At 33.9% G+C, this 27,906-nt stretch overlaps 1 protein-coding gene across 2 annotated transcripts; it reads left to right on the top strand.

Annotated features, from left to right (window-relative positions):
• The first annotated feature begins 8,400 nt into the window (after positions 1-8,400).
• LOC116000623 (glutathione S-transferase zeta class-like) lies at positions 8,401-17,137 on the top strand. Of its 2 annotated transcripts, none has more exons than XM_031240629.1 (11): positions 8,401-8,465; positions 8,742-8,841; positions 9,430-9,486; positions 10,881-10,966; positions 11,231-11,302; positions 12,838-12,891; positions 12,995-13,070; positions 13,800-13,862; positions 15,427-15,485; positions 15,967-16,082; positions 16,826-17,137. In XM_031240629.1, exons 1-11 carry the CDS (start codon positions 8,463-8,465, stop codon positions 16,866-16,868), a joined length of 729 nt encoding a protein of 242 aa, XP_031096489.1. In that variant the 5' UTR covers positions 8,401-8,462; the 3' UTR covers positions 16,869-17,137. The 2 variants fall into 2 exon arrangements, with proteins under 2 accessions (XP_031096489.1, XP_031096490.1); XM_031240630.1 differs by having other exon boundaries at positions 15,967-16,096.
• The last annotated feature ends 10,769 nt before the right edge of the window (positions 17,138-27,906 follow it).

Here is a 27,906-nt window from a genome sequence, read left to right as displayed (position 1 = left end):
TATTTTAATCATTTTCAACTTAATATCTCAATCTGAGCATGAAGTAATGGATTTAAGTCCTAAGATCGATCAAAGTTCGCAGTTTTCCTCCTCATTTTACCTTAATTTGAGGTGGAGAATTGTGAATTGTGATCGACCTTAGGGCTTAAATATCTTTATTCATGCTCAAATTGGGATATTGAGTTGAAAAGGATAAAAATATCTTTAAAAATTTTAGATTTCGGCACATTTTAAACGGACGGATGACCGACGCGATGAATTTTGGCACTAAAACAGTAATCGTGGGACCAAAATTGGTACTAAAACAATAGTCGTGGGACTAAAATTGTCATTTTGCTAATAATCGTGGGACCAAAATTGGTATTTGCTCAATATAATTATAACATATATATTATAAGATAAAATAATTAAGAGATAATTTTAAGAAAATAACGTAACACAATACTTTTTAAAATATCCTACAAAACATTTAATCCAAAATTTCCCAAATTTCTTTTTGTTACATGGAATAACATCACATTTAGTTATGAAAGGAAATATCTCATAAAGAATAGAATATAAATTCAAAAATTAAAACATTTAAAAACGTCTATACAGAATGATATATTTTTGATAAAATTTGTGTATAATAATAATAATAATAATATTATTATTATTATTATTATTATTATTATTATTATTATTATTATATACATTTCTTATACGTAACAAAAATAGTTAAGGGCAAATTAAGTAATATAAAAATATAATATTCTCAAGAACTTAGAAATGGTCTAATTAATACTAAGGGCAATCACAATAATGATTTTGGGGGTAATTTTTGAGGAGACCATGCTTATGTGTAGGAGAGATGGAGACGAGAGATAGTAAGTTTGGTTTTTGCTGAAGGACCTTGGTTTTTATTAGATATGTGGGGCCCACCAAGAAAGAAAAACCACAAAATTACCCCGTGTGAGGCGCAAATCTTGCGTCAAGCCGGGCTTGTGCAATGGTCACGTAAATCTTTACTTTAAAAAATATCAGATTTTGTTTTTGGGTGTGTGTGTATGTGAGACTTTTGGCAAAAACTTGTATGAGACCGTTTTACGTATGGGTCTCAATTTGTGAGACATGTCAGATCTTTGATTAATGAGGTCAAAGATCTGACACACCATTAATCAAAGATTTGACCTATTAATTAAATATATGATCCGTTTTACGGATTGAGACTCGCGAAACAAGCTCACACAAGTGTTATCCATGACTTTTATACTCATTCTTTATGTCTAAACTTATATATGAATCAAACACACCCTAAATTTTCCTTAAAACAATTATTCCATTTGTAAGGAGAATAAGTTATTCTCCGAAATAATAAACGAACTTATCGAACGATAAAATAGGCATATACTTAGGAATACTATTCCAATCACGACCTATTTTATGAACCTTAAAGCATCCTTAGTAGTGGGTATATTTCACGGTAATTGAGGAGTTTTTGTAAGTGTGATTAGGAAAGAGAAGAGGGGAGTGGGAAGAAAAAAAAATATGATTTTTTTTTAAAAAAAATTAAATAACAGAGGTTGTCAGGCGCGCCTGACGCGCCCACCGCGTGCAGTGCACGCGCCCGAGTGGGCGCATGCTGTGCGCACAGCATCTGTGGACTGCATTTATTTCTTTTTTCCTTGGGAACCTAATATCCCGATGCGTTGCAGATGATCCTCCAAATTCTCTCACTTGAGTTCTCTCACTGCCAACTCAGCGTGTCCTGTTCCAAAAACCCCACATCTGATATAGATGCTCTTAGTGACAGACTTTTCTTAAATTATTATGATGTCCAATTAAAAGCGGAAAATAAAAAAGAGATAAGGAAATTACGACGTAGATGATTGGGTTGATTAATGGATTTTTCGAAATTCCGATAAAGGAGGAAAAAGACATCAAGAGCTTGGAATATTGCATGGTAGCTGCACCATCCACCAGCTGGTGTGAGGTTGTTACGAATTGACTTGTTCAAGCAAGTATGTAAGACGTTAATGAAATTATATTACTATTTAAGAAAGACAAAAACTTGTGTGAGTTCGTCTCACCATGAGACGGGTCGGGTCGATCGGGTCAAGATGCAAATGTAACACTTATATGAACAAATGTCATACTTATATGCTCAAATGTAATATTAATCAGGAATAAAATTTTTGTTACTTATAAGGGTAAATGTAATACTTTTAAGGGAAAATATAATACTTTTACATTTCGATTTAAAAGTATTACATTTGTCCTCAAAAGTATTATATTTGCCCTTATAAGTAAGGGGCACTTGTCAACATTACTTATTATGAAAAATGTATTACTTTTTCTCTTATAAATAACAAAAATTGTATTATTGGTTAGTGTTATATTTGAGCATATAAGTATGACATTTGCACATATATAAGTATGACATTTGCATGGTGCTTTGACCCGACCCGACCCGTCTCACAAACAAGGATCCGTGAGACGGTCTCACCCAAGTGTAACCCTTTAAGAAAACAAAACAAAATAACTTTAGTATAAGATATTAATGGAAAATATTTCATGATTATTAAGGAATGGAGTGAGTTTCCTATGTAATTGTCTCATGGATCTTTATTTGTGTGATGAGATGTCATACTTATGCAATATTAATTATAAATAAGTTGTATGTTACTTTGTAAATGAAAAATGTTATACTTTTGAGGAAAAATTGTACTACCTCCACCCCAACATGGTTGTCTGATTCGTTTAACGAGGCATGACTGAAGTTATTTTTAATCCAATTTTTAATAATATTAAGTTTAGCATTAATATATAAAATTTATATATTTAGAAACTACATTAAAAGTACTATTAAACACAAAAAATTAAATTTAAAAATAATAAAAAATTACTAAAGAAAATAAGTAATAAAGAAAGAGTTGGTTTGACCAATGAATAGTAAATAGGACAGCTAAAATGGGACAGAGGGAGTAATATTTTTTAATCAAAATGTAATATTTAGGGTTGAATAGTTACTTATGAGTATGAGTGGGTGTATGTTCGTTTCGGGTGTGTGATACCTGAATTTTATTTCGGATATTCAAAAATTTCGGGTGATTTTTTTTTTTTAATTTGACACCCGATATCCAAATCAAACTTAATTCAGATATGTCTGGTTCGGGTGAAATTATTCAGGATTTATTTTGGGTTAGTTTGGATATACCTAAATTTTATTTATTTTTTATATCAATTTTGAGTTTTTAAAATGATTTTATTATTTTTGTATTTATATTTTTCCATACACTATCAAACTAAAAAAAAGCGGACAAAATACTAATAATTAATTAAGAGACTTTTGATAATTAAATATTAATTTATATTATTATATTTATTAGTGGGTGTTGACCGGGTTGGCTGAGTTCAGCCTATGCTCGATTTGGGATGTGGTTTATGGCTTACCAGGGAGGATTGCGGTTAAATGGTTAATGTCTACCTACTTATCACCAATTAATTTTAAGTAGGATATGACAACCATATAGCCAAAGAACTCTGCAGTTAAACGTGTTTGACTTACTGTAGTCACAGGATATGTGATCCACTAGGAAGTAAGCAAATCCATCATTTATAATAAAAATAAAATTTCGATTAGTTGTTCAGGTTTCGGGTCAGATATGGATAAAATTTTAACACCAGAAATTTAAAAGTTGGTTCAGATTTCAAGTGTTAGTTTGGATAATCCGAATTACACTCACCCCTACTTATGAGAAAAAAATGTAATACTATTAATGGATAAATTGTTTAATTGCTACTTATGAGAAAAAGTGTAATATTTATGGCGATCGATATTTTGATTAAAAATGTAATATTTTTAAATCAAAATATAATATTAAGAGTTGAAGAGTTACTTATAATGAAAATTGTAATATTTATATAGGAAAATGTAATACTTATCAAAAATTCAACCCGTCTTACAGATGAAGATATGTGAAGAGGTCTCATTGGAAAATTTGCTGAATGTAATTAACGATTTGGTATATCAGAAAACAAAATACACTTTCTATTTTTATTTTTAATGTTTATTGTGATTATATTGTATTCCACATTTAATTTGTAGTTGGAATAAATGGAATTACACTATGTTTATCACAAGAGTTTTGAGTTAGGCTCTATTCAGTATAGCTTATTTTATAGCTTATAACTTATTTTAATTTACAAATAAACTATAGCAATATTTGGTAAAACCGTACCTGAGCAGCTTAAAATAATAGTTTATTTTAAAACGCTCATACAAAGTCCAAAGTAGCATTTCAAAATAGGATGGTTTTTAACATTTTTTTCCTTTTCTCTTTTTATCATTATTAATTTACAAAAACAACATCATTTATCTTTCTTTAATCAAAACCCTAATATCTAAATTTGTTATAAACACTCTTCTCCTCTCAGACCAATTCTTTACTGTAAGTGTATTTTTCTTTTATAAACATTATTCATTTCATCTCCTCCTAGTTCTTTACTGTACGTGTTGTTTTTATAAACATTCTTTACCTTCAAGTTCTTTATCGTACGTGTTCATCAAGGTGGGAGACAATCAACACTAATCACTATAAATTTATAAAAATGTCCTTTTATGTCTTTTTACACTTATCATCTTATTCAACACCTAATTTTACCAAACACATTAAGGGTGTGTTTGGAAAGCAGGAAAATGACTTCTGAAAAATGTTTTCTAGAAAATGAGTCATTTTCCGAAAAATGATTTCATTTTCAGTGTTTGGATATATTCTGAAAAACTGTATTTGTGTGTTTGGGTCATTTTCAGGAAAATGGATAGGAAAATTGGTATAATTGTATAATTAAACATTTTAATTATTTTATTTAAAATATAAAAAATTTATTATAATATTAAAGTTATGTTATTAAAAATAAAAGTTTTTTTTTAAAAAAAAACAGCTACAGATTTCCGGCGGAAACCATTACAGGTTTCCGCTGGAAACCATGGCAGAAACTGCTCTGGTTTCCACCATGGTTTCCGACGGAAACCTGTAATGGTTTCCGTCGGAAACATGTACAGGAAACCTACAGGTTTCCACCGGAAACCAGTGGTCCATTTTCGACCACTAGCCATGGTTCCACAGTTTTGCGCCGTGTAACTCATTTTCGGAAAACGACTTCCGGAAAATTTTTCCGCAAGTTGTTTTCCGGAAAATTGGCACCATTTTCCTTGGTCAACGGAAATTGTTTTCCGTTGACCATATTTTCCAAGCACTCCCAAACAAATTAAAGGAGGAAATCATTTTCAGGGTTTCCAAACACACCCTAATTTCAATTAGTTAACTTATTAGCTAATAACTTTTCAGCTAGGTGTGCCAAATATAGCCTTAACACTATGATTTCTATAAATCTTTACTTTAACTTCTTAAATTAATTAAAATTATTAATTAATTAAATTTAGTCTCTTTGACCTTTTGAATTAAAAAATCAATTCAAAATAATTAAAATACCCTTACTTTAAAAGAGTAAATTTTGGGGCTCAAAAATAAGTGAAATATTTTAAATTAAAATTGGTTAATATAAAAAGCAATGGACTAAATTTGCTCAATTAGAAATTTAAGAATTCAAAATAAAAATGCTAAAAATGTGAATTTAACCTCCTAAATCTAAAGAATATTACAATTGAGTCCCTTAATTGAAAAAGTTCAAATGATACCCTTTAAGCCATAATAGTTGCAATTCGACCTTAATTTTACCCATTTAGTAGCTGATGAGTGTCAAATATGCCTTATTTGTGGGGTGTTTGAGTGATCTTTATTGCCTTGATTGAGTCCTTTTGGGTTGAATTGTGTGTTTAATTGCTTTATTCTCATAAAAGTTACATTTGAGGACTAACATTGGAACACTTTTGTAATTTCAGGGCATTTGAGTGGTTTTAAGGCATTTGGAGGCAATGAAAGGGTAAAGTGATGAAAAGCATGAAAATATGGGAGTTGTACGAGTGACTGCACAATCGTACAAGCCCTCGTACAGGAGAAGGCCGACAGCTGCACACTTGGATCACGATCGTAGCAACTGCCAAGTTAAATGAAGGCGTGCACAATCATGCAGGGTTCATGGCGGCTTCAGATTTTGCGATTATAAATAGAAAGTGGCGGGGTTTAATTAGAGCATCCATATCAATGACTTATTTGGGGTTTTTGAAATAGTAGGAGGTGAAAGAAGGCAAGAGAGAGAATGAGTGGGTTCATCTGCTAGGAAGGTTTATTGGAACAGTAATAAAGCGCATGGAATCCGAAGGCTAGGCACTGGAAGCTTGCGTGATAGCCACTACTGCACCCGCTGGGCACAACTCTGTTTTTTTTTTAAATCAATTTTTTTCCTCCTCTCCCATTTTCTCTTTCATAATCTTACTTACAAAAATACCTCAAAAACCACAAAAAGACCTCACTATTAAGGATACTCTTAAGAGACTTCCATTAGTTTAGATTTACATTATCTCCCTTCTAGACCAAGTTCTAAAGTCTCTCCAATTGAGAGAGAAGATATTTCCTAGTGTTCAAGAGGAATTGGCAATTCTTCTTCAACTTTGGATCTCTTCTTGCTTGATTGGATAAATCTTGTGGATTGATTGTGAATTACTCTTGAGCTAAGTATAATTCCTGCATTTTACTCTTTAATTTCATCATCCATCTCCATTGCTAAGCTCAATTGTTGTTGCTTTTCAATCTAGATCATCCTTGGCTAAAATTCCTTTGTGAATTGTATTATATTTCCTTGTGATTGTGTATATGAATTGATTGAGGTAAAATTGACCGTGTGTTGAATCTTTGTTGGAAGTGGAATTTGTATAGATTCTTGTATGAGGAGTGCGTACATTTTACAAAAGGCTTAGGGATGAGTGTGCTTGCAAAAGATTGAGACACACTCTAGCCCCCTTCCACTTGCAATTCCAGCCTTAGATCCAAGAGGGAAAAGTCCGAAAGAAGGTATGTAAGCTAATTGTTTGATGAAATATCTCATAGGTGTAACATTGTCACTTGGGTGCTTTACTACACCATGATAGGCCATGAAGACCTAAAATGGCCATGGCAATAGCATGAATGTCTTCTAAAGATCACAACTCATCACATAGCTTCAACTCTCACTAAGGTCTCTTCATTGCATCTATGGGAATGCCAATCCAATTCACCTCATATCACATTGCTTTACTTTAGTTTGCTTGCTTGCACCCTTTACTTTAGAATTGCACACTTTACATTGCACTCTACGCTCTACTCCCGGCACTTATTACTATGAGCTTGCCTAGCTTTCTACCACAAATGTGTGCTTGTGCTTAACCGCACACCATTCAATTTCAAGTGTCCATCCTTTTGAGAACGACATTCGGGGAAATTTTCATTCTTCACCCTACTTTTCTTCCATCGCTACACCCACAACTTATCAAATGACGTTGTTGCTAGGGATGACAACAGTCTTGGATGTGTGTTCACCATTGGTTGACATGAGCTAGCACATTTGTAAAGGAAGTTCCCGCGCGATTGATTGGCACAGGTGAGATTGTGCGGTTAAATCTAAACCATTGATCTTGCCTAAATCCAAGGTTAAAAAAACGCTAGGCGCCCCCTAGGCGCCCTAATTTTTTTTTCTATTTTTTTATATTTTTATCTTTTATAGTTAGTTCCTTAAGGTTGGCCATTTATAATGATTCCGGCCTTCCTTGCGGCGGGCCAGGTGCCGCGTAGCGCCTAGGCGACGGCGCGATTTTTGCATCACTGCCTAAATCAACATCCATGATTAACATTGATAAAAAAAATGCGTGGTGGTACTTTGGTCTTTTTGCATTTAGGGCAAATTTAAGGTGTGTGATTTTCCTTCTTAAGGTATGTGATTTGTGTGCTTAAGGTGAGTCAGTTGTTAAAACTTAAGGTGCTTCAGCCTAAAGCTTTAGATGCGTGATTTTCCTTCTTATGGTGCGTTGTTTGTATGCTTAAGGTGCGTCAGTTGTTAAAACTTAAGGTGCGTGGTTTGTGTTCTTTAGGTGCTTTGTTTGTGTGCTTAAGGTGAGCGGTTTGTGTTCTTAAGGTACTTTGTTTGTGTGCTTTAAGGAGCGTGGTTTGTATACTTAAGGTGTCCTAAATGCTTAAGGTGTTACTTTTCGAGTTAACCGCACAACCGCACGGGACTACGGGAGTAGGTTCCCGCACCAAAACTCATCCATATATATATATATATATATATATATATATATATATATATATATATATATATATCATGGGATTGTATCTCTAGGTCAAGGGAAGAGACTGATGAGAGTGTAGAGTGGTTGATCAGTTTTCAAACTATGGGGTGTACTGGTTTGACTAATTGGTTGGCTAATGAATTCAGAGTAGAAATTAAGATTAGTTTTAATTTCTCATTTCCAGCCAGGAGAGGGAGAATACTTGGAGAACTCATCCACATTATTCACCTTCAGTTTCACCTTCAATTCCTTGATCATGGTGAGCTAGCTTGGAGGTTCTATTATTTCAATTCTTTTTAATTATTTTATTTTGAAGTAGAAGAGGAATATATATAGAATATGAATTGTTGTATTTTACTTTTCTTTTTTTTAGTACTATTTGTTCAATACATTTTTTTAACTGATGTAACCTAAAGAGAATATCCCACTGAAAAATAGAGGTGTCAATTGAGCAGAAGATGCTTGGCACATACTATTGAGTTTATTTTGCAAATTATGTATTGACATTTTGTTAAATTTTCCGGTGGGTGCTTAGGCTGCGGCAGGCGGTGAAAGAGAGTCAAACAAGCTTCAGCTCTACTCTTTCTGGCTCAGCTCTTGCTCTTGTCGTGTTCAAATTGCTCTCAATCTCAAAGGTTAGTTGCATCTGAGATGAGTGAAATTCAAGATAGTTGTTTGTTATTTAGGATAAAAGTTATAATTCTTATTATAGAAAATTTTATACCAATTTAAAATAAATAAATTGTTACTTATAATAGATTTTTGTAATATTTATATGAGAAATTGTGATACTATTTACGGTAAAATGATGGTTATTAAAGAAATATTTTAATACTTATAATTGAAATTATGATACTTACAAAATATAATTCTAATGTAATATTATATGTGAAATGTTATTTATGAAAGAAATTGTAATGCTTATAGTAGAAAATTTAGTATTAATTTAAATTAAAGATAAATCGTTAGTTATGATAAATATTGTAATACTTATATATGAAATTGTGATACTATTTAGGGTAAAATCGATTGTTACTAATGATAAATAATACGTAATATAATACTTATAATTGAAATTTTGATACTTATACACCTAATTATCTATAACTCGATTCGTCTCACAAACATCAATCCATAAGATGGTTTCACACAAATTTTTACCATATGATTCTGGCGGTTTAACATTTCGTGATTTTAATTTTGTTTGAATAAATAAATCATAGGACTGGATTTCAATTACAAAGCGGTTGACTTGGTGAACGGTGAACAACTCAGCCCTGGTAAGCTTTCTCAAATTCTTCATGATCATATTTTTTGAGTTAATTACCAAAATAATCCTTTGAATATAGTAAAATTATCAAATTAGTTCTTATTTTTCTATTTTATTTAATTTTTTGCTTAATTAAGTCCTCAACGTTAAAAATCTTAACTAATTTAGTCATTCGTTTGTTTAGTGGTTAAATGTCTGCTTATTCTGGACCAAATTAGTAATTTTGTTATAGTCAATGAAACAATCATTATTGCATGGATCATGGTCCACATAGCTATGTAGACCATGAATATAAGGTACATTTTTGTTATACTAAAAGTACATTATTTTTGTACATAAAGTATATTATTTTAGAGTACATTATTTTTGTACTGAAGGTACATTATTTCATATATACTATGAAATAATGTACCTTCAGTACAAAAATAATTTACTTTTAGTATAAAATAAAAATGTACTTTATATTCATGATCCACACAGCTATGTGGACCATGATCCACACAATAATTTGCCGTCAACGAATCATTTTGATAATTAACTCTTCGATTTAATAAGAGCATAAATGATAGATGTGGTGATCGAAATGGTCCATTGACTGTGTTTTTACCTATTTAATGGTATCCTCTATGGGAAGATATATACAAACAATAGTGAAGAACAAAATAATATATAGAATTTTTAAATGAAAAGTTTTTAAAATTTAGGAGATAGAAAATGTTGGTAGAGTTTAGGCATGAAGAAATGTAAGATTTGAAGTAAAAATAATAATTCGAAAGCTCTTTATTCCAAGAAATATCGGAACCACAAAAGTGTCGTCCATATGGATTAATTAGAAATACCTCACCTATGAAGATTTACTCTAATTAAATCTATAGTATAAATAAGAGTGACTCTCCTATGAGACCGTATCATAAATCCTTATCCGTGAGACAAGTCGGGTTAAGATGGAAATGTAATATTTATACTGAAAAATGTAATACAAATTAGAAACGGAGCATTTGTTACTCATTATAAGTTAAGGGAAAGTGTAATACTTTTGAGAAAAAAATATAATGTAATACTTTTAAACAAAAAATGTAAAAGTATTATATTTTTCTTCAAAAGTATTAAAATTTCCTTTATAAGTAACACAATATATAATTTATTCCTGATTAGTACTATATTTTTCAGTATAAGCATTACATTTTTATCTTAATCCGACCGGTTTCACAGACAAGAATCTGTGAGACCGTTTCGCACTAGTTTTTGCCTATAAATATAATCAAACAATTGAAGGACTAAATATGTTTTTTTCCCCTATATATATAGTAAAGAAAAATGAGCCAAATAATAGTGTAGAATTGTCAATTTTGCAACATTATTTATTAATTTTAATTATATTTTGGGGTGTAAATGCAAATGTAGAATTTTTGAAGCTGAATCCTATGGGGTATGTTCCGACCCTTGTTGATGGAGACATAGTTATTTCAGACTCTTTCGCCATTTTGATGGTGAGACTCTACTTTTTTTTTTTTAATATTAGTGACTTTGTTACAAATTTACAATGTAGTATATGTCTATACATATTTTTTTAACTTATTAAAGTACAAAAAAATACTGTCCCACTAGAGTTTGAATGTGTGACCTCTCATTTAGAAGAATTATATAATGATTGAGGCTCTTTATTTAATTATATTAGTTTGCTGGGATGTCTGAATGTTTTTTCACAATTCAAAGATGGAATAACTCACGGTATGGGTACTCATAATGAGCAGTATTTGGAAGAAAAGTATCCGCAGCATCCATTGTTGCCCAAGGATCTTCAGTTAAAGGCAATCAATTTTCAGGTAATATGCTTGACTAACATTATTGCTTTTATTAAATTTTTTATTTATTAATATTTAACGTTAATTATAATAAAATTTAAAATTAATTATATTAGTGATAAATGTATATTCAAGATCTTATTAAATCTTTTCAAATAACAAATAATATATACCTAGCTACTCAAATTATTCTTCTCAAAATTTATCCACATTTTTTATGACTAAAATAATATTCAATTCAATCAAATTATAATAATTTAGAAATAATGTATATATTTATAAATTGACTTTAACAGGAAAATAACCGAAGCCAATGATCAAATAAGTACACTACATAAATATAAATAGATGCATAACTAAATAAATAATTAATAAAATGAATAAATCTATCTTTAAGTGAAAAAAAATTAGTATTGTAATAAAAGCGCAATAATAATATAGATAATTCTAGCTAGGAATATAATTTTGCTAATGCTAAAAGAAGATTTTTTGTAATAAATTAAGAAATATAGTGTAGTACTATAAGGACCATATTACATTATTTAATTTTTATAGGACGAACTTATTAGCTTATTTTCTCTTATAAGATGCTTAATTATCATGGCTATGTTTGACAAACCTAGCTGAAAATGTAGCTGAAAGTTGAAAAGTAGCTGAAAACTGAAAAGCTATAAGCTTGAAGCTGAAATCTGAAGAGATGTTATGCTTAAAAGTGTTTGGTAAAATTAACTTTTTGATAATGTGATAAATGTAAAAAGACTAAAAAGGACATTTTCATACAATTTAAATAATTTTAAATTTAAATAGGTTTGTTTATATATTAAAATATAAAATAATAAAATCAATATATTTAAATAAAATATAAAGTAAGAACATATATTTGAAAATATATAAAGTAAAAAAAAAAATATTTATAATTCATAAGATTAGTTCATACAAAAATTAATGTTCAAACATAAATATCAAACTGAAATTACAACCAAACATAATGTAAAGAAAATGTCAAAAGGGTTTTAATTGAGAGGTGTAAAGGATGTCATTTATTTAAAATAATAAGGATAAAGATGGAAAAAAGTTAAAAAGCTACTAGCTTATTTTGAAAAGCTACCCCAAGTAGCGTTTCAAAATAAGCTATTATTTTAAGCTACTTGCTTATTTTGAGAACATTACCAAACAGAGCTTATAGCTTATTAGTAGCTTAAAATAAGCTATAAGCTCCTAAATAAGCTCTGCCAAACAGAGCCCATGTCTTTTATATGTATAAATATTTTAATATGTCTAAAATGATTTTATTTATAACCAGTTTATTTGTCAATAAAATATAACTTTGAACAAATAGAGAATTAATTTCTTCAATTAATTTGGACTAAATATAAAAATGACTCAACCAGTAAATCATAAGACATTAATTTTTTTCTATTTATTTAATTGATACATTAAATCGATTCGTTAATTAAAAACCGACGTAAATCGTTATATCCATTTTGCCATCTCTAATGTTTGTTTGTTGTTTCCTTTCCTCTAATATTTTGGGGTTGATTATTATTATATTATAGGCTGCAAATATTGTTTCTGCACATGTACAGCCTCTACAGAATCCAGCAATTCTTGTAAGTATAAAATTAACATTTGGTTAATTGGGGCGGTTCACAAATCGCAAATAGTTGTATTTATTACTGTATGGTATGTGTCTCTTTGCCATGCAAACTGTAGGACTATATTGAAGAAAAAGTTGGTCCTAATGAGAAAGTTCCATGGAGTCAGACTCATGTACGAAATGGCTTTGCAGGTAAAACCTTTGTTCCACTACTTCAGCATCTAATTAATATAAGAGCAGTTTAGCCTTTTAGTTTGGATGGATTGCAGCCAAGTACCTTGTGCTCAGATGACATGTAGTCTTTCCCACATGGGAGGTCATGAAATCAAGCCTCAGTAGAGGCGATATTGGTTCTTCGTGCTTTAATAGGTTGACACACCTAGCGAATCCTTCTAAACCTTAGCTTGCTCCGCTCCTCCTGCATCTCCCCCAAGTGATTGTTTGCCCAAGATTGACCAAATAATCCGCGCATTTGTTGCGCATTTGTTCCCTTCCCTCAGCACGTGAATGAACACCACACAATCATCCATCCCCCAATAACACTCATTCATCCCGTCAAGTCGTCAGGTGGGATCTTAGTCCCCCAAGTGATTGTTCATCACCTCAACAACATCTTCAGAATTAAGTTCAATGCAAAGTTTAATTTATGAAAGTCCCTTAGCTTTATCATCTGCCGAGCCGTAAACCCTCCCTATTAAAAGTAATTGGTCCGTAGACATGAGGGAGCTCAGCTGAGCATATAACCTATATATAAAAACACAAGTCTCTTCTCGTCGCAGATCCATGAGACAGTCTTTCAGAGACTGAACCATTTATTAATCGTAGGTTTAATTTGTATTAGTCTTTTAATTATACATGGATGCTGGGGTTTTGCGCTTTTATTTTACTCCTTGTAATTAATTTTTGAATATAATTTTGCAGCACTAGAGAAGCTGTTGAAAGATTATGCTGGGAAGTATGCCACTGGTGATGAGATATATCTGGTTAGTTTCTTTACTAGCTTACTTTGATTCCGGCCTGAAAGGCTGAAACTATACATGCACGTACACATCCATTTCTCTCCGATCATTATACCATGAACCGTGATCCACCGTATAAGGTAAATTATTGACATAAAGTACATTTTTAATGTACTAAATGATCATTTTCAATACACTAAATATTCATTTTTTAAAGGTACATTAGTTGAGTACTAAAGATTTATTATTTAGTATATTACCAAATAAGGAATCTTCCGTATATTCAAAATGAACATGAAATCATTTTAGAAGTGCTAGAGGTCAATTGCCATATGGGTGTAGGGGCCATATAGTACGGGCTTCAAAGTGCTTCCTATAGTTAGGGTTTACTCACAGGTGTTATATTGACCATGCTTCACACAACGCTGTGTGGACCATTGTAATCAAATGAAATTGTAGTAAAATTAAAATTATACTTTAATATTGCTATAATGAAACTAATATATGTAGAAAAATGAAACTAAAAAACAGAGCTCATTCAATAACTAACGTATATTGTCAAATGAAATTGTAGTAAATTATACTTTTGCTATAATGAAACTAGTGTGTGTGAAAAATGACTAAAATCCGAACAATACAATAATATATATTGTCAAATAAACTTGAAGTGTAATTAAAATAATACTTCAACATGCATTACTACAATTAAACTAGTGTGTATGAAAAATGAAACTAAAAAATAGATCATAGCTCATGCAATAATGTATATTGTCAAATGAAATTGTAATAGAATTAAAATGATACTTTGGTATTGCTATAATGAAACTAAGGAGTGTGGAAAATGAAACTAAAAGCAAAACAATATTATCAAATGAGTCTAAAGTGTAATTAGAATGATACTTACTTCATGGCCCATGGTGTTACATGGATCATGGTCCATAATAAATTAAAGTTTGTCGGCAAATTATTGTGTGGACCAGCTGTGTGAACCATAATAAAATGTACATTTTTAATGTACTAAATATACATTATTTTTGTACTGAATGTACATTATTTTTATATTATAAAAATAATGTACATTCAGTACACAAATAATGTATATTCCCTGAATATAATGTACATTATTTTTATATTAAATGTACATTATTTTTATATTGAATGTACATTATTTGATAGTATGGTCCACACAATAATGATTAAAGTTTGTCCGTTTACTCAGGACACCGCAAAAAGAAATGTACTTTATGTCAGTGATCAACTTTCATGATCCATGGTATAATGATTGATGTCGTTGGAAAATTATATTTTGAACCACTGATAAATATTAATTTTTAATATATTGAAGGTTCATTATTAATGTGCTGAACATTTATTTTTAAATAGTATTATAAATAATAAACTTTTAATACACTAAACATAACATTCAATATATTAAAAATAAACCTTTTTTCAATAGTTTATATTAATGATTGTGGGATGTGAGTTGCATGTGCATTTGAGTGCGTTTATATATTCAAAGTTCCTCCATGTCGATGGATTGCATATTGAGAGAATATTATTATCTGATGTAGTCTTGACTAACTTGCAAGCTGATCTATTTCTAGTGCCACAAATCCATGCAGCAATCAACAGATTGAATATGGATATGGTAATTCCTTTCAACCAATTTTCATTTGGTAGCACCAAATTTATTTCATTTCATCATAGTTATATATTTCTTGGGGAAAAAATTGTTTTTAGTCCTTTAGTTATTTGCAATTAGTGTTCTTGATCTTCATCGTCAAAAGTACTCATGAATTATGAATGAATATGACTAACTTTTTTCACATTAGTTTTAGGGTTTAGAAATTTCTGTGATTGTTTTAGACTTTTAGTACTTCTCTTTAGTTACTATGTATCAATTTTACTTTAACCCCATTAATAATTTCCTTCATTTGGGCGGATGGATTAACATGAAAATAAGTGTAAATAATTGAAATCGCTAGAGCATCCAAGGAACTCTTAGAGGGAGTTTGATAGTCAGAAAAGTTTGAACTTTCTTCAGATCTTACCCTAAGTAGGGTTTTGGATTGTGCGCAGTTTACCGTTTAATTGATTGTTCAGAATAAAGATTAAATGTTGAATTGCAGAATGAATTCCCCCTTCTATCTCGTATATACAAGGCATACAAAGAGGTGCCTGCTATTCAAAATGCCATGCCAGAGAAACAGCCTGATGCACCTGCTGAGGCAAGATCGAGTCTGAGGTACCTACTATACTGTAAGTAAATTACACATTATATTCACAACACATAACATAATACACCTCTACCTGATAGAGTAACAATATAGTTACACTTTACATTAAATAATTCTCAATAAATAATTATATTTATATTAAAGGAAAACGTTACAATAGTTTAATTTATCAATCTTGTTGTTCCCAAAAGGTTGAACACAGATGTTAAATTTTTGCTTACTGCGCACAATGAGTCCCTCACTGTCGTTGATGAGACTTGATCCCGGGTCATTGCTTCCAAATGTCACCCACCAACTGAACTTAAAGAAACTAATAATTTTCGTAGTTTCATAGTCGATCTGTTTAATTGATTGGGGGACTCTAACTCTTCATAATGCCATGATTGAGTTGAACAGTCTTCTTAACGCCCACGCTGTCTTTACAGATTAGATAATGCTCTCTTGTGAGGGCTTTTGATGTACCCAAAAAAAAATAGTCCATCCGTTTAGTGTGCTGTAATTCTGATATAAAATGGCATCCTTCTATATAATTACTATTCTTTAACAGTTCAATTCATCATCTTGAATTTATTAGTTCATTAAAAATGACATGTTACTTTAGAAAAATATAAGGCAAAATTGACAGTATCTTGAGGACAAATTTTATAGTATATAATTAAGTAATCTGGGATTGCGCTGCAGGCATTTCTATTATATTCCTTTTGAATTTTGTTTGCCGTTATCTAATAGTGTTTTCATGTACTCCGCGCAGTATAATGGGTTGGTGTCCGCACGAGTTTAACTCAGTAATTTAGTACGCAGTATTTGGAAGAAGTATAATGCACTGGAGCCTGGATGGAGGGCTTAAAGACAAAGAATGCTTAGCTTCCACTTCATACTCTGCAATTCCCATTTTAATTTCCATCTCCCACATTATCATCAATATATATGTTCATGTAAAAGAATTCTGATCTGTAGCTCTTGCACTAGACTTGGAAATTGGATTTTCATGTTTAACAACAAAGACACCAGAACGTCATGCTCCCTTGAGGGCTAGCTAGCTTGAAGTGAGTATTATATTGTTATTCCATGGATATGGATTATGTTCCACCTTGCAAACCCAACCAAATTAAAGTTTTTTTTTTCTTTTTTTTTTTCACTTTAATTTTGTGTATTTTTTTTATACAAGTAAAATTAATATATAAAACAAATAAGAAAATTATATTTTTCCCTCCAATTTTTTCCCTAATATTTCCCTCCATGATGTGGCCGGCTTAAAATCATTAGTCCCCATGAATTGGGTGACCTACCATTAGTTAAAAAAGAAAAGTTAATTGTTAAATTAGAAAATACCATGTAAGGAGGGGAAGGTTGGAGGTGAAAGTTTTGGAGGGGTGGATAGCATTACTTAATATATATCATTAAAAAGTTTAATTTAAGATATTTCAATGACATTTATATTGATATTTTAATTTTAAATTTATTAGATAAACATATGACTATATTAAGTCATTATATTATGTTCATTTTTAATATATTACTATGGTTCATTTTCAAAATATTATAGGTGAACCAAATACATTTATATTGATAAATATTAAATAAGTTCATTAAACATGTACAATAGGTTCATTTTCACAATACTACAAGTTCATTTCGAAATACCCCATGCTCATTTTCATAATTGTAATGCAACTACATTGTAATGATATGATGGATCCAAACATATTCATTAATAAAATGTTGCATGCTCATGTTCACAATATTGGTGGTTCATTTTTACAACACCAAATGTTCATACTTACAATAATAATAATTCAACTATGTTATAATACTGATGAACCTAAAATAAGTTCATTAAGCGTGTGTTTGAAAAGTAGGAAAATGAGTCATTTTTCGGAAAATCGTTTCATTTTCAGTGTTTGGTGGCATTTTGGAAAACTGTCTTTGTGTGTTTGGTTCATTTTCCGGAAAATGATGAAAAATAAGTAGAAATGTATAATTATATATTTTTATTTTTTTTTGGAGTTAATTATATATTTTTATTATTTTATTTAAAATATAAAAATATATAAACTAATAATATTTAGTATAAATAATATATATATATATATATATATATATATATATATATATATATATATATATATATAAACTTTGCAGTAGTCGTGGCTGCTTTGGTTTCCACCGGAAACCAGGGCTGGCGGAAACCAGTCCGCCGGGTTGAGAGAGGGACGACTGAGCCGTCTCTCTCGCGCGACGAAGTCATTTTCCAATTTCGGAAAATGACTTCCGGACTTTTTATCCGAAAGTTGTTTTCCGAAAAAATGAGTCTATTTCCTTTGTCCACGGAAAATGTTTTCGTTGACCACATTTTTCGGACGTTGCAAAACACCAATAGCCCGGAAAATGAATTCCGAAAATCATTTCTGGGGTTACCAAACACCCTAAGAGGAATAAGAATAGGAAAGAGATTATGAATCTAATAGATACAAAAGTATTTGATTTTTTCCCCTCCTTGTCTCTGATGGCAAATCTCTTTCTCCTTCTGTCTCTGATGGCACTACTCATTAATGTTTGGTTACTACTTTTCACAATCTCAGTTTCTCCAATACATTTATGACTCATTATGCCCTTCAACCCTCCCTTGGTTTATATCATCTATGAGGTTTTTAATGGGTCACCTACCAGTAAGCTTTAAGGATTGTTTCGTGGGGCTGGTGTTGTGTATCAGTTGCTCTCTTTCTCTTGCACCCTAAACCCCATACTCGTTCTCCCTTGTTTCGTTTGTTTGTGAGTGCATGGCTTCTGGAAGTAGGGACAAAACATGGGTGATAGAGCATGAATAGGAAGTTGAAGATATCGTTGTAGTAGTGGAGGAAGTTCTAACCCTACCTGAGGAAGAGTCATTCATTTTGCACTGGTAGCCACTATTCTGACATACTCAACTATATGCAAGAAACCTTAGCTATGGTGTAGAGACCAGAGCGAGGAATGATGGTCGAGGAGGTTGTCACAAAGCTCTATCTGTTTACTTTCTTTCATAGGAAACACACGAAAAGGATATTAGAAGACGACCTTACTAGTTCTGAGACCTTTAGGGGAAAGGGAATCCGATCCCCGTTCGATGTTGATCTAAGCAGAGCAGATTTTTGGATCCAGATTCACAAAATCCCAAGACAACTTACTTCCGTAAGGAATGCAGAAGCGATAGGGAAACACTTGGGAGATTTGATCAGAGCAGATGTCTCCAACTTGGACAGCTCGTGGAATGCATTCATAAGGATTAGAGCGAGCATTGATGTATCAAAACCTTTAAAGAAAGGAGTTAGGATTCAACCTTCATCTATTAGCATGTATAGAAGGGTAGCATAGTCTATTCACATACTCAAAGCAGTTACAACAAACTTTACCGCCATGTACAACCTATATAATGTTCTGTATCTGCATGCTAATGATAACATTCAGTTTTCTCCCATCCTTTCTGTTATGATCTCGTAACCTCCTCCTTTGCCACACTCTCTGCTTCTACTTGCGTCATGGTATCAGAGCAGAGACGATCCACCTATGCTGCAGCCGTGTCTGGAACTGGAGAGTCCGGTCATCGATCACGGCCTTCTACTCCGATCGTCCAATCACCAGTTCGCACAGGAAAATTTCAGAGAAACTCAGCTCCACAGAAGAGTGCCAATGCGGATGATGTTGAAAATCCTCTGCATTTGAATAGCAACGAAAGCTCGAATGCTGTCCTCGTTTCTCCTCCACTCGTTGGCAGTAGCAACTACGGTACATGGAGTATTGCCATGCGTAATGCGCTGGAAGTGAAAAACAAGTGGGGGATCGTAGATGGAAGCGTCGCCATGCCGGACAGTTCACATAGCCAATATCCGACATGGAGAAGGTGCAATCTCATGATATGTTTTTGGATTTGCAGGTCTGTTCATCACTCGATCGTCCAAAGCATCGCGCATATGCAGAAGGCCAAGGATGTTTGGATCGATTTGAGGAAGCGTTTTGATCAGCGCGATGCACATCGGATTTCAATCTTGCAAAGTGAGATCTACGATCTCAAACAAGGTAACCTCTCTGTTAGTGAGTATTACACAAAATGCCGTGGCCTTTGGGAACAAATGAATGAAATGAGGCCATTGCCGATCTGCAAGTGCGAACCACAGTGCTCGTGCGATTTACTTGATCAAATAAGAAATGAAAGAGAAACGGATCATATCATCCGTTTTCTCCAAGGTCTCAGTGAGGAGTATAACACACTTAAATCAAATATACTTGTTCTTGATCCCTTGCCTGACATCCATAGAGTGTATGTTATGACCGAAAAGTTCGAAAGGCAACTGCAGTTCACAAATCCAACTGGATTAGAGATTATGCATGCAAATGCGACTCAAATGAACCTAAATACCAATGAGGATCTTGCTGCTGCTGTTCATTACAACAACAATCGTAAGAACTACAACAATACCGGGAATAAGGTTGCTAAGTGCACCTTCTGTGGAATGAACGGCCATACTGTGGAAAAATGCTATAAAAAGCATGGCTATCCACCTGGATGGGTGCAAGGCTTCAAAACCAGGGGGAAACAATCCACAGCAGCAGCATCTACGAGCAACACTCAACCATCCAGTGAACAGATCCAGACACTCATCTCACTGTTGTAGAATCAACAAATACAGACTCCTATGCCAACTTCAGCTGCTGTATCTCTCATACCTAATTTTGATGAGGAGGTTCACTCAAATGAAGGCAAGTGTTCATTTAAAACTCATATTAATTCTATATCTCTGGAACAATCTGCTTGGATCTTAGACTCAGGAGCCACTGATCATATAACTTGCTCCTTGGATTTCTTTAATCAATATCATGTGGTGAAAGGGGCAGTTGTCAATTTACCTGATGGTAAATGCATTGAAGTAAAGCATATTGGTGACATCAAACTCAATGATGAATTATGGCTGAGAAATGTGTTGCACATCCCGGATTTCCAATTTAATATTGTTTCTGTCACAAAACTGCTCAAAGATTCATCTTATAATCTGATTTTTACATCTGATCAGTGTATGCTCAAGGGGAACAGTGGGAAGACGATTGGTTTTGCTAAGGAACAAAGAGGTCTATACCTGCTGCACGAACCACCGGGAAGTCACAAGAAAGATTATGGTCATTTTGCTATGCAATGTAGTGTTGATATTTGGCATCAACGTATGGGACATTTCCCCATAACTAAGATGCACCTTTTACAGAATTTGTCTGCTATTTCTATGCACAATAATAAGACTACTGCCTGTGATGTTTGTGAATTTGCCAAACATAAGAAATCTCCCTTTCCTTTGAGTAACACATATTATAAAGCTTGCTTTGATTTATTGCATATGGATGTTTGGGGACCATTCATGGTTAAGTCATTGGGAGGTGAAAGGTATTTTCTCACCATAGTTGATGATCACTCACGGTTCACTTGGCTTCATCTAATGAAAAATAAGTCTGACACACAACAGCTGGTTAAGAACTTTCATAGACATGTTCATACTCAATTTGCTACACAAATAAAGGTTATACGAACAGATAATGGGGGAGAATTCAGTATGCCAAAATTTTTTGAGGAAAATGGCATTATCCATCAACGCTCTTGTGTAAATACACCCCAACAAAACGCAGTTGTAGAGCGAAAACACCAACATATTTTGAACGTTGCTAGAGCTCTTCGGTTTCAGGCTAATCTTCCCTTGGAGTTCTGGGGGCAGTGTGTTTTACATGCTGCATTTCTGATCAATCGACTCCCATCTCCGATTATTGAATGGCAAAGTCCTTATGAACGACTGCATGGGAGTAGTCCGGATTTGAGCAATTTAAGGGTTTTTGGCTGTTTGTGCTTTGCGTCCACCTTACCTCACTCACGGCACAAAATGGCAGCTCGAAGCAGAAAAGGTATTTTTCTTGGAATACCTGCACATACTAAAGGTTATCTGATATTTGATGTCAATGATAGGTCCATCTTCATCTCCCGGGATGTCACATTTTATGAAAAACAGTTTTTCTATGATAAGGATAAGCAGCAGTTCGAGGAGGCACCTCCACATGAGCCTTCATTACCAATCATACCTATACAAGGGGCTGAGGAGTTCCATTTTCAGAACATTCCCATAGCAGATGATTCTATTCAAGATCCATCATCACCACTTGCAGAGCCAATAGGAGAGGTTTCCCCTATTAATGATACTCAACAGAGTGAGTCCTCTAGTGGCATGGCTCCCTTGCAGAATACATGTGATGATCAGTCCAGCACTCATACAGATTCAACAAATGACAGTGGGCAGACTCCTCCCATAATTCCACCTCGCAGATCAACCAGGCCAAGGCAAGTTCCAAATAGACTGCATGATTATTACTGTGGCACACTTATTCAAGGCAGAACATCTCCTCATGCCCTCTCAAAAGTGATATCCTATGATGGCCTCACAAATACACACAGAATACTTGCCTCGGCAGTCAATTCCATTGATGATCCCAGGACCTATAATCAAGCAGTTAAACACAATTGTTGGAAAGAGGCAATGCAGGCAGAGATCAAGGCTTTACAAGAAAACAACACTTGGGAATTAACCGAACTCCCCCCGGGAAAGACACCTATAGGGTGTAAATGGGTGTACAAGACCAAGCTCAAAGCGGATGGTTCGGTTGAAAGATGTAAAGCCAGACTAGTAGCTAAGGGTTTCACACAACAATTCGGGGTGGATTACCTGGAAACATTCTCACCCGTGGCAAGATTAACTACCATTCGCACATTCCTAAGTGTTGCTGCTTCTAAATCATGGCACATCCACCAGTTAGACGTTAATAACGCTTTCCTACATGGTGATCTAAATGAAGAGGTGTACATGACTCTTCCTCCCGGGTTTCAAAGTCAACAAACCAACCAAGTCTGCAAGCTACTTCGATCTTTATATGGCCTCAAACAAGCAAGCCGACAGTGGAATTCTAAACTAAATGCTGCATTAGTTCGTGTTGGCTTCACTCAATCCAAATCTGATCCTTCATTATTTACTAAAGGTACTGATGCGAACTTCATTGCCTTGTTGGTGTACGTTGATGATATCATAGTAACCAGTCCAAATGTGGATTTGATTCAAGAGCTAAAGCAGTTTATGGACAGCACCTTCAAAATCAAAGACCTTGGCAATTTGAGTTATTTCCTGGGAATTGAAGCTCAACGATCACAAAATGGCTTGAACATTTGTCAACGCAAATATGCCTTGGAAATTTTAAGTGAGGCTGGATTCCTTGAGTGCAAACCTGCAGCTACCCCCATGGCTCAAGGTCTAAAGCTGGCTCATGGTGATGGGATTCCGGTGGATGATCCTAGCAGCTATAGACGCTTGGTGGGCAGATTACTATACCTCACAGCCACCAGGCCGGATATCACCTACGCAGTCCAACAACTGAGCCAGTTCGTTGATGCCCCCACGAATCTTCATCTGTCAGCAGCACATCGCGTTCTCAGATACATCAAGGCCTCTCCCGGACAAGGCCTCTTTTACCCAAGTAATACAGATTTGCAGCTCAAAATGTTCTCTAATTCAGATTGGGCTACATGTTTTGAGTCTCGCAAATCTATCACTGGCTACTGTGCCTTCCTAGGTTCGGCTTTAATATCATGGCGTTCTAAAAAGCAAGCCACGGTCTCCAAATCTTCTTCCGAGGCAGAGTATCGTGCCTTAGCCTCTACTGTATGCGAAGTACAATGGCTCACTTACCTCCTCCATGATCTGCAAGTCCTCTCTACCAAACCAGCCACCCTATTCTGTGATAACAAATCAGCGGTTGCTATAGCTGAAAATCATGTTTTTCATGAACGTACAAAACATATCGAGATTGATTGCCACATTGTACGTGAAAAACTTGCTCAAGGAGTAATCAAGCTTCTCTCGGTGACCTCCTCAAATCAAGTGGCTGACGGATTCACAAAGCCCCTTCCTACTCCGGTGTTTCACAGCTTTAAATCTAAACTGGGCACGCAAGACTTGCATGCTCCAGTTTACGGGGGGTATTAGAATGTATAGAAGGGTAGCATAGTCTATTCACATACTCAAAGCAGTTACAACAAACTTTACCGCCATGTACAACCTATATAATGTTCTGTATCTGCATGCTAATGATAACATTCAGTTTTCTCCCATCCTTTCTGTTATGATCTCGTAACCTCCTCCTTTGTCGCACTCTCTGCTTCTACTTGCGTCATCATCAGGAGATGGTCTTTGGCTCGAGTGCAAATACGAGAGGCTACCAACGTATTGTTTTATTTGTGGTCTACTCGGAGATTGGGATCAGAGCATCCCTTATTTGGAGAAGCTTGCTGGAAACCAAGGAAATCATAAGAAGGCAAATTAGATGGAGGGACATCAAAATCTGGAAAGACAAAAATGATCCTAATATTAGCTCCTTCCCCTTTCATTTTTTGGAGGATGCATCTGTCAACACATTGATGGTTCATAATGAAGACTGCTGGGATGAGGAAATTATTAGAGAAATTTTTAACCTCAGAGATGCGGAGCTGATTCCAAAAATCCCCCTTGCTAGACACCATACTCAAGATAAAATCATATGGGCCCCGGAAGATAATGGGAAATTCTCAGTTATAAGGTCTTAAACGAAGAACTAAATCCCCAAGACAAAGATGACTGGGCTGTTGTGTGGAAGCTAAAAATTCCCCCGAAAGTCAAGATTTTCTTCTGGCAGATTTGTTCTAATAGTTTGCCTACCAGAGACTTCTAATTCAAAGAAGAGTGGACTGTGAAAGTGCTTGCCCTCTTCGCAATATGACATATCTTTGTTAACTGGGCTTTCATAAAAGAGATATGGAGAATTATGAGAATCCAGCCTCAATCACCATTACCGCAATCTTTTCAATCTTGGTTGTTGCATATCACCCAGTGGATATTCAAGGAGAAACTATGCTCTGTAATTCTAATCTGTTAGGAAGTCTGGAGACATCGCAATGTAAAAATATGGGAGAGCAAAAGCCTTTGTACACCTGTAGTAACGATCAAGAATGCAACGAGTGTTTTGGAATACTAGAGGAAGGAATGCAGTGTTGTTACTATCCATGGTGATCACGGGAACATCCACAGTAGATAGAACAAGCCTCAGGAGGATTTCCTAAAGCTAAACATTGATGCAGCCTTCGACAGTAACCATAAGATTATGGAATTCGGTTGTGTATTAAGAAACTCTAGGGGTAGGTTTGTCACTGCAAGGGACATCCAAAGGAGTGGGATTTACACACCAAAAGAAGCTGAGGCAGTAGCAGTCAGGGAAGCTCTCAACTGGAACAAATACTCAGGCTTAGACAAGGTCTTTGTGGAAACTGACTCTCTCTATTGTTAAAAGTCTGGACAAAAATATTGGAGAGTCTTATTTTAATTTAATCATTACCGATGTTTAAACTTGTTGAGTTCTTTATCTCAAGTTAGTTTATCGTTTGTAAAATGATCAGCGAATCGGGTGGCTCACACTGTGGGTAAGCAGTTCGTTTTTAAAGCTGGTTGTTCGGAGTGGTTTAATATCCCTCCTCCCTATCTTTGTAATGTTCTTTCTCCAGATCTGATTTAATTAAAGTTGTTGTTTGTGTTTAAAAAAAAAAAGTTCATTAAAGAATAGTGAAAGTTTATTTTCAAATGCAGAATGTTCATTTTATCACTAAACAACTATGATTCAAAAAGAGTTTATATCAATTGGGGTCTCTTGACTATTGATATTTACTCAATTAGGTCCTACGTTTAAAATTTTACTAAATTAAATCAATTGAATAATCAAAATCCCTCGACTATTATCATTTACTTAATTAGGTTCTCTATTTAAAGTTTTACAAAAGTAAACCCCTTGAGTAATCAAACATTACTTAAATAGGTTATCCATTTACCATTTTTGTTTGTAAACCGTCAAACCCAGGGATAAACGAGCAACGCATGCTACCATGTAGGGAAGACGACCCAAGGAGCCTGAAGTCATAGGGAAGGCAGTCGAGAATCAACTTTTTTGCAAAAATCTCTTCTTTTTCTTGCAGGGTAGGTGCAAGCAGTGTTGCAAAAATCCCGCCTAGGCGCTAGGCGCTAGTCGACCGACTAGCGTATCACATTAAATGGTGGTCTAGGTGGCTGGCCGGCTAGGCGACCGCCTAGGCTGCCTAAGCTCCGGCTAGGCTGCCAAAGCACCACCTAGGCCGCTTAGGCGCTGACCGCCTAGGCGTCGACAAGACTGACTAGGTAACGACTAGGCCTTCTAGTCGGTCGATTAACTATTGTTCTTTTTTTTTAATGGGTTATTTCACTCAAAAACAACATCGTTTTGAGCGAAATAATCCTAAATTGTACAAACTTTAGATTTTTTTAGGTTAATATTTAATATTTTAGTATTAACTATTAAAGTATTATATAAGTTATAATTATTAGTCTTTAAAAAATTAATTTGTTAGTTAAAGACACCAAGCGTGTAGTGGGAAACTTGTGGTGGGGCCATAGGACCCGGGGCCCATTCTCTTATTTGGAAAGTTTTGGTCCAAGTGCAACCAATGGGTATCGAACCCATAACCTCTAACATAACAACACAAGTACCAACCACCCAAGTCACTCAAGATATCACATACAAGAAGGTAGGATGTTTTACTATCGCGTGTGGAGATCGTTGACATCCAGGTAGTGGGGGGACACGTGTATGACCAATATTGAAGGCAAACCGATGCCTTACATTTGTCAACCATCCGAAAAGTCTTTAACAATATATAAGATCATCCCTTTGGATCATAATAACCTCTCTAACTTGGTGATTTGTGGTCCTAACCTTTAACCCAACCATGCACCAGAGTTTGATTTTTAGCAGTAACATTATTATTTCTAGTCCACTATTTGGGCTATAGCTTGTATCATTTATTTATTATTTAGGCCAGTATCTCAGACTTTGTACGTACTGTTTGGGCCTAGCACACCAAGCAATAATACTACTATTTTCTTACCCATGTTTTGTACTTTCATACTCAATTTATGGTGGATCTGATGCCGATAAAACCATCACTAATAATAGCAACAAAAAAAAAACATATAAATCAATTTCAATTAACTTATTTAAAAAGGAAAATGCTAAGTTCCAATATATTTGTTTTTTTTTTCCTTATTTTACTTTATCTTTTAAAAGAAAATTAATGTGAACTTATTAAATCTTACCACATCAAAGAGTGACTTTGTTGTGAGTGATAAATATAGAGACATATAACATTGTTCATTTAAAAATAAATAGTTAAATAAATCTCTAAATTTTATACGAAAAGTCAATTAGGCGTTTAAACTTTAAAAAGTGCAATTAAGCTTATGAACATGTTATTTTTGTGCATTCATGTCACAAAGAAGTGAGATTTTGATAGGCTCCAACAATATTCTGGCAATTAAATCTTGGGATCGGAGCTGGAAAAGGTGCTTTTGAGTCGTCAAATTTAATCGCCTTCTCCAATGTAAGTCGCAGGATTTATAAGTCGCAGGATTTAATCGACGCTTGAACCTGTGACCTCTCACTTGGGAGGGCCACAGCTATGCCGCTTGAGCACAAGGTCTTTGGCCCGAAGTCTTGTTGAAATTCTAGTGACCTGCTATTATATGTCTTCCTATAAACCAGTTTTGGGACTTCATTGTATGAAAATAACATGCTTATGAACTTAATTGCAACTTTTACAAATTTAAAGGTCTAATTAACTTGTTGTATAAAGTTTAGGGGTCTATTTCACAAATTTTTCCATAATTAATAGCAAATTAATTTTTTCTTTTGGTGATTTCAAAGATAGATTTTCTATTTGAA

The sequence above is a fragment of the Ipomoea triloba genome, chromosome 1 (genome assembly GCF_003576645.1).
Source record: "Ipomoea triloba cultivar NCNSP0323 chromosome 1, ASM357664v1".
Lineage (NCBI taxonomy): Eukaryota > Viridiplantae > Streptophyta > Magnoliopsida > Solanales > Convolvulaceae > Ipomoea > Ipomoea triloba.
Note: the sequence above shows the minus strand (reverse complement) of the source record. Positions and strands in the feature narration are given on the sequence as shown.

Bases quoted from the DNA above. Each gene is read 5' to 3' on its own strand.
- LOC116000623 (XM_031240629.1), top strand. The intron at 10,967-11,230 runs GTGAGACTCTAC...CATAATGAGCAG, and splicing joins ACTCTTTCGCCATTTTGATG to TATTTGGAAGAAAAGTATCC. The intron at 13,071-13,799 runs GTAAAACCTTTG...ATAATTTTGCAG, and splicing joins TGTACGAAATGGCTTTGCAG to CACTAGAGAAGCTGTTGAAA.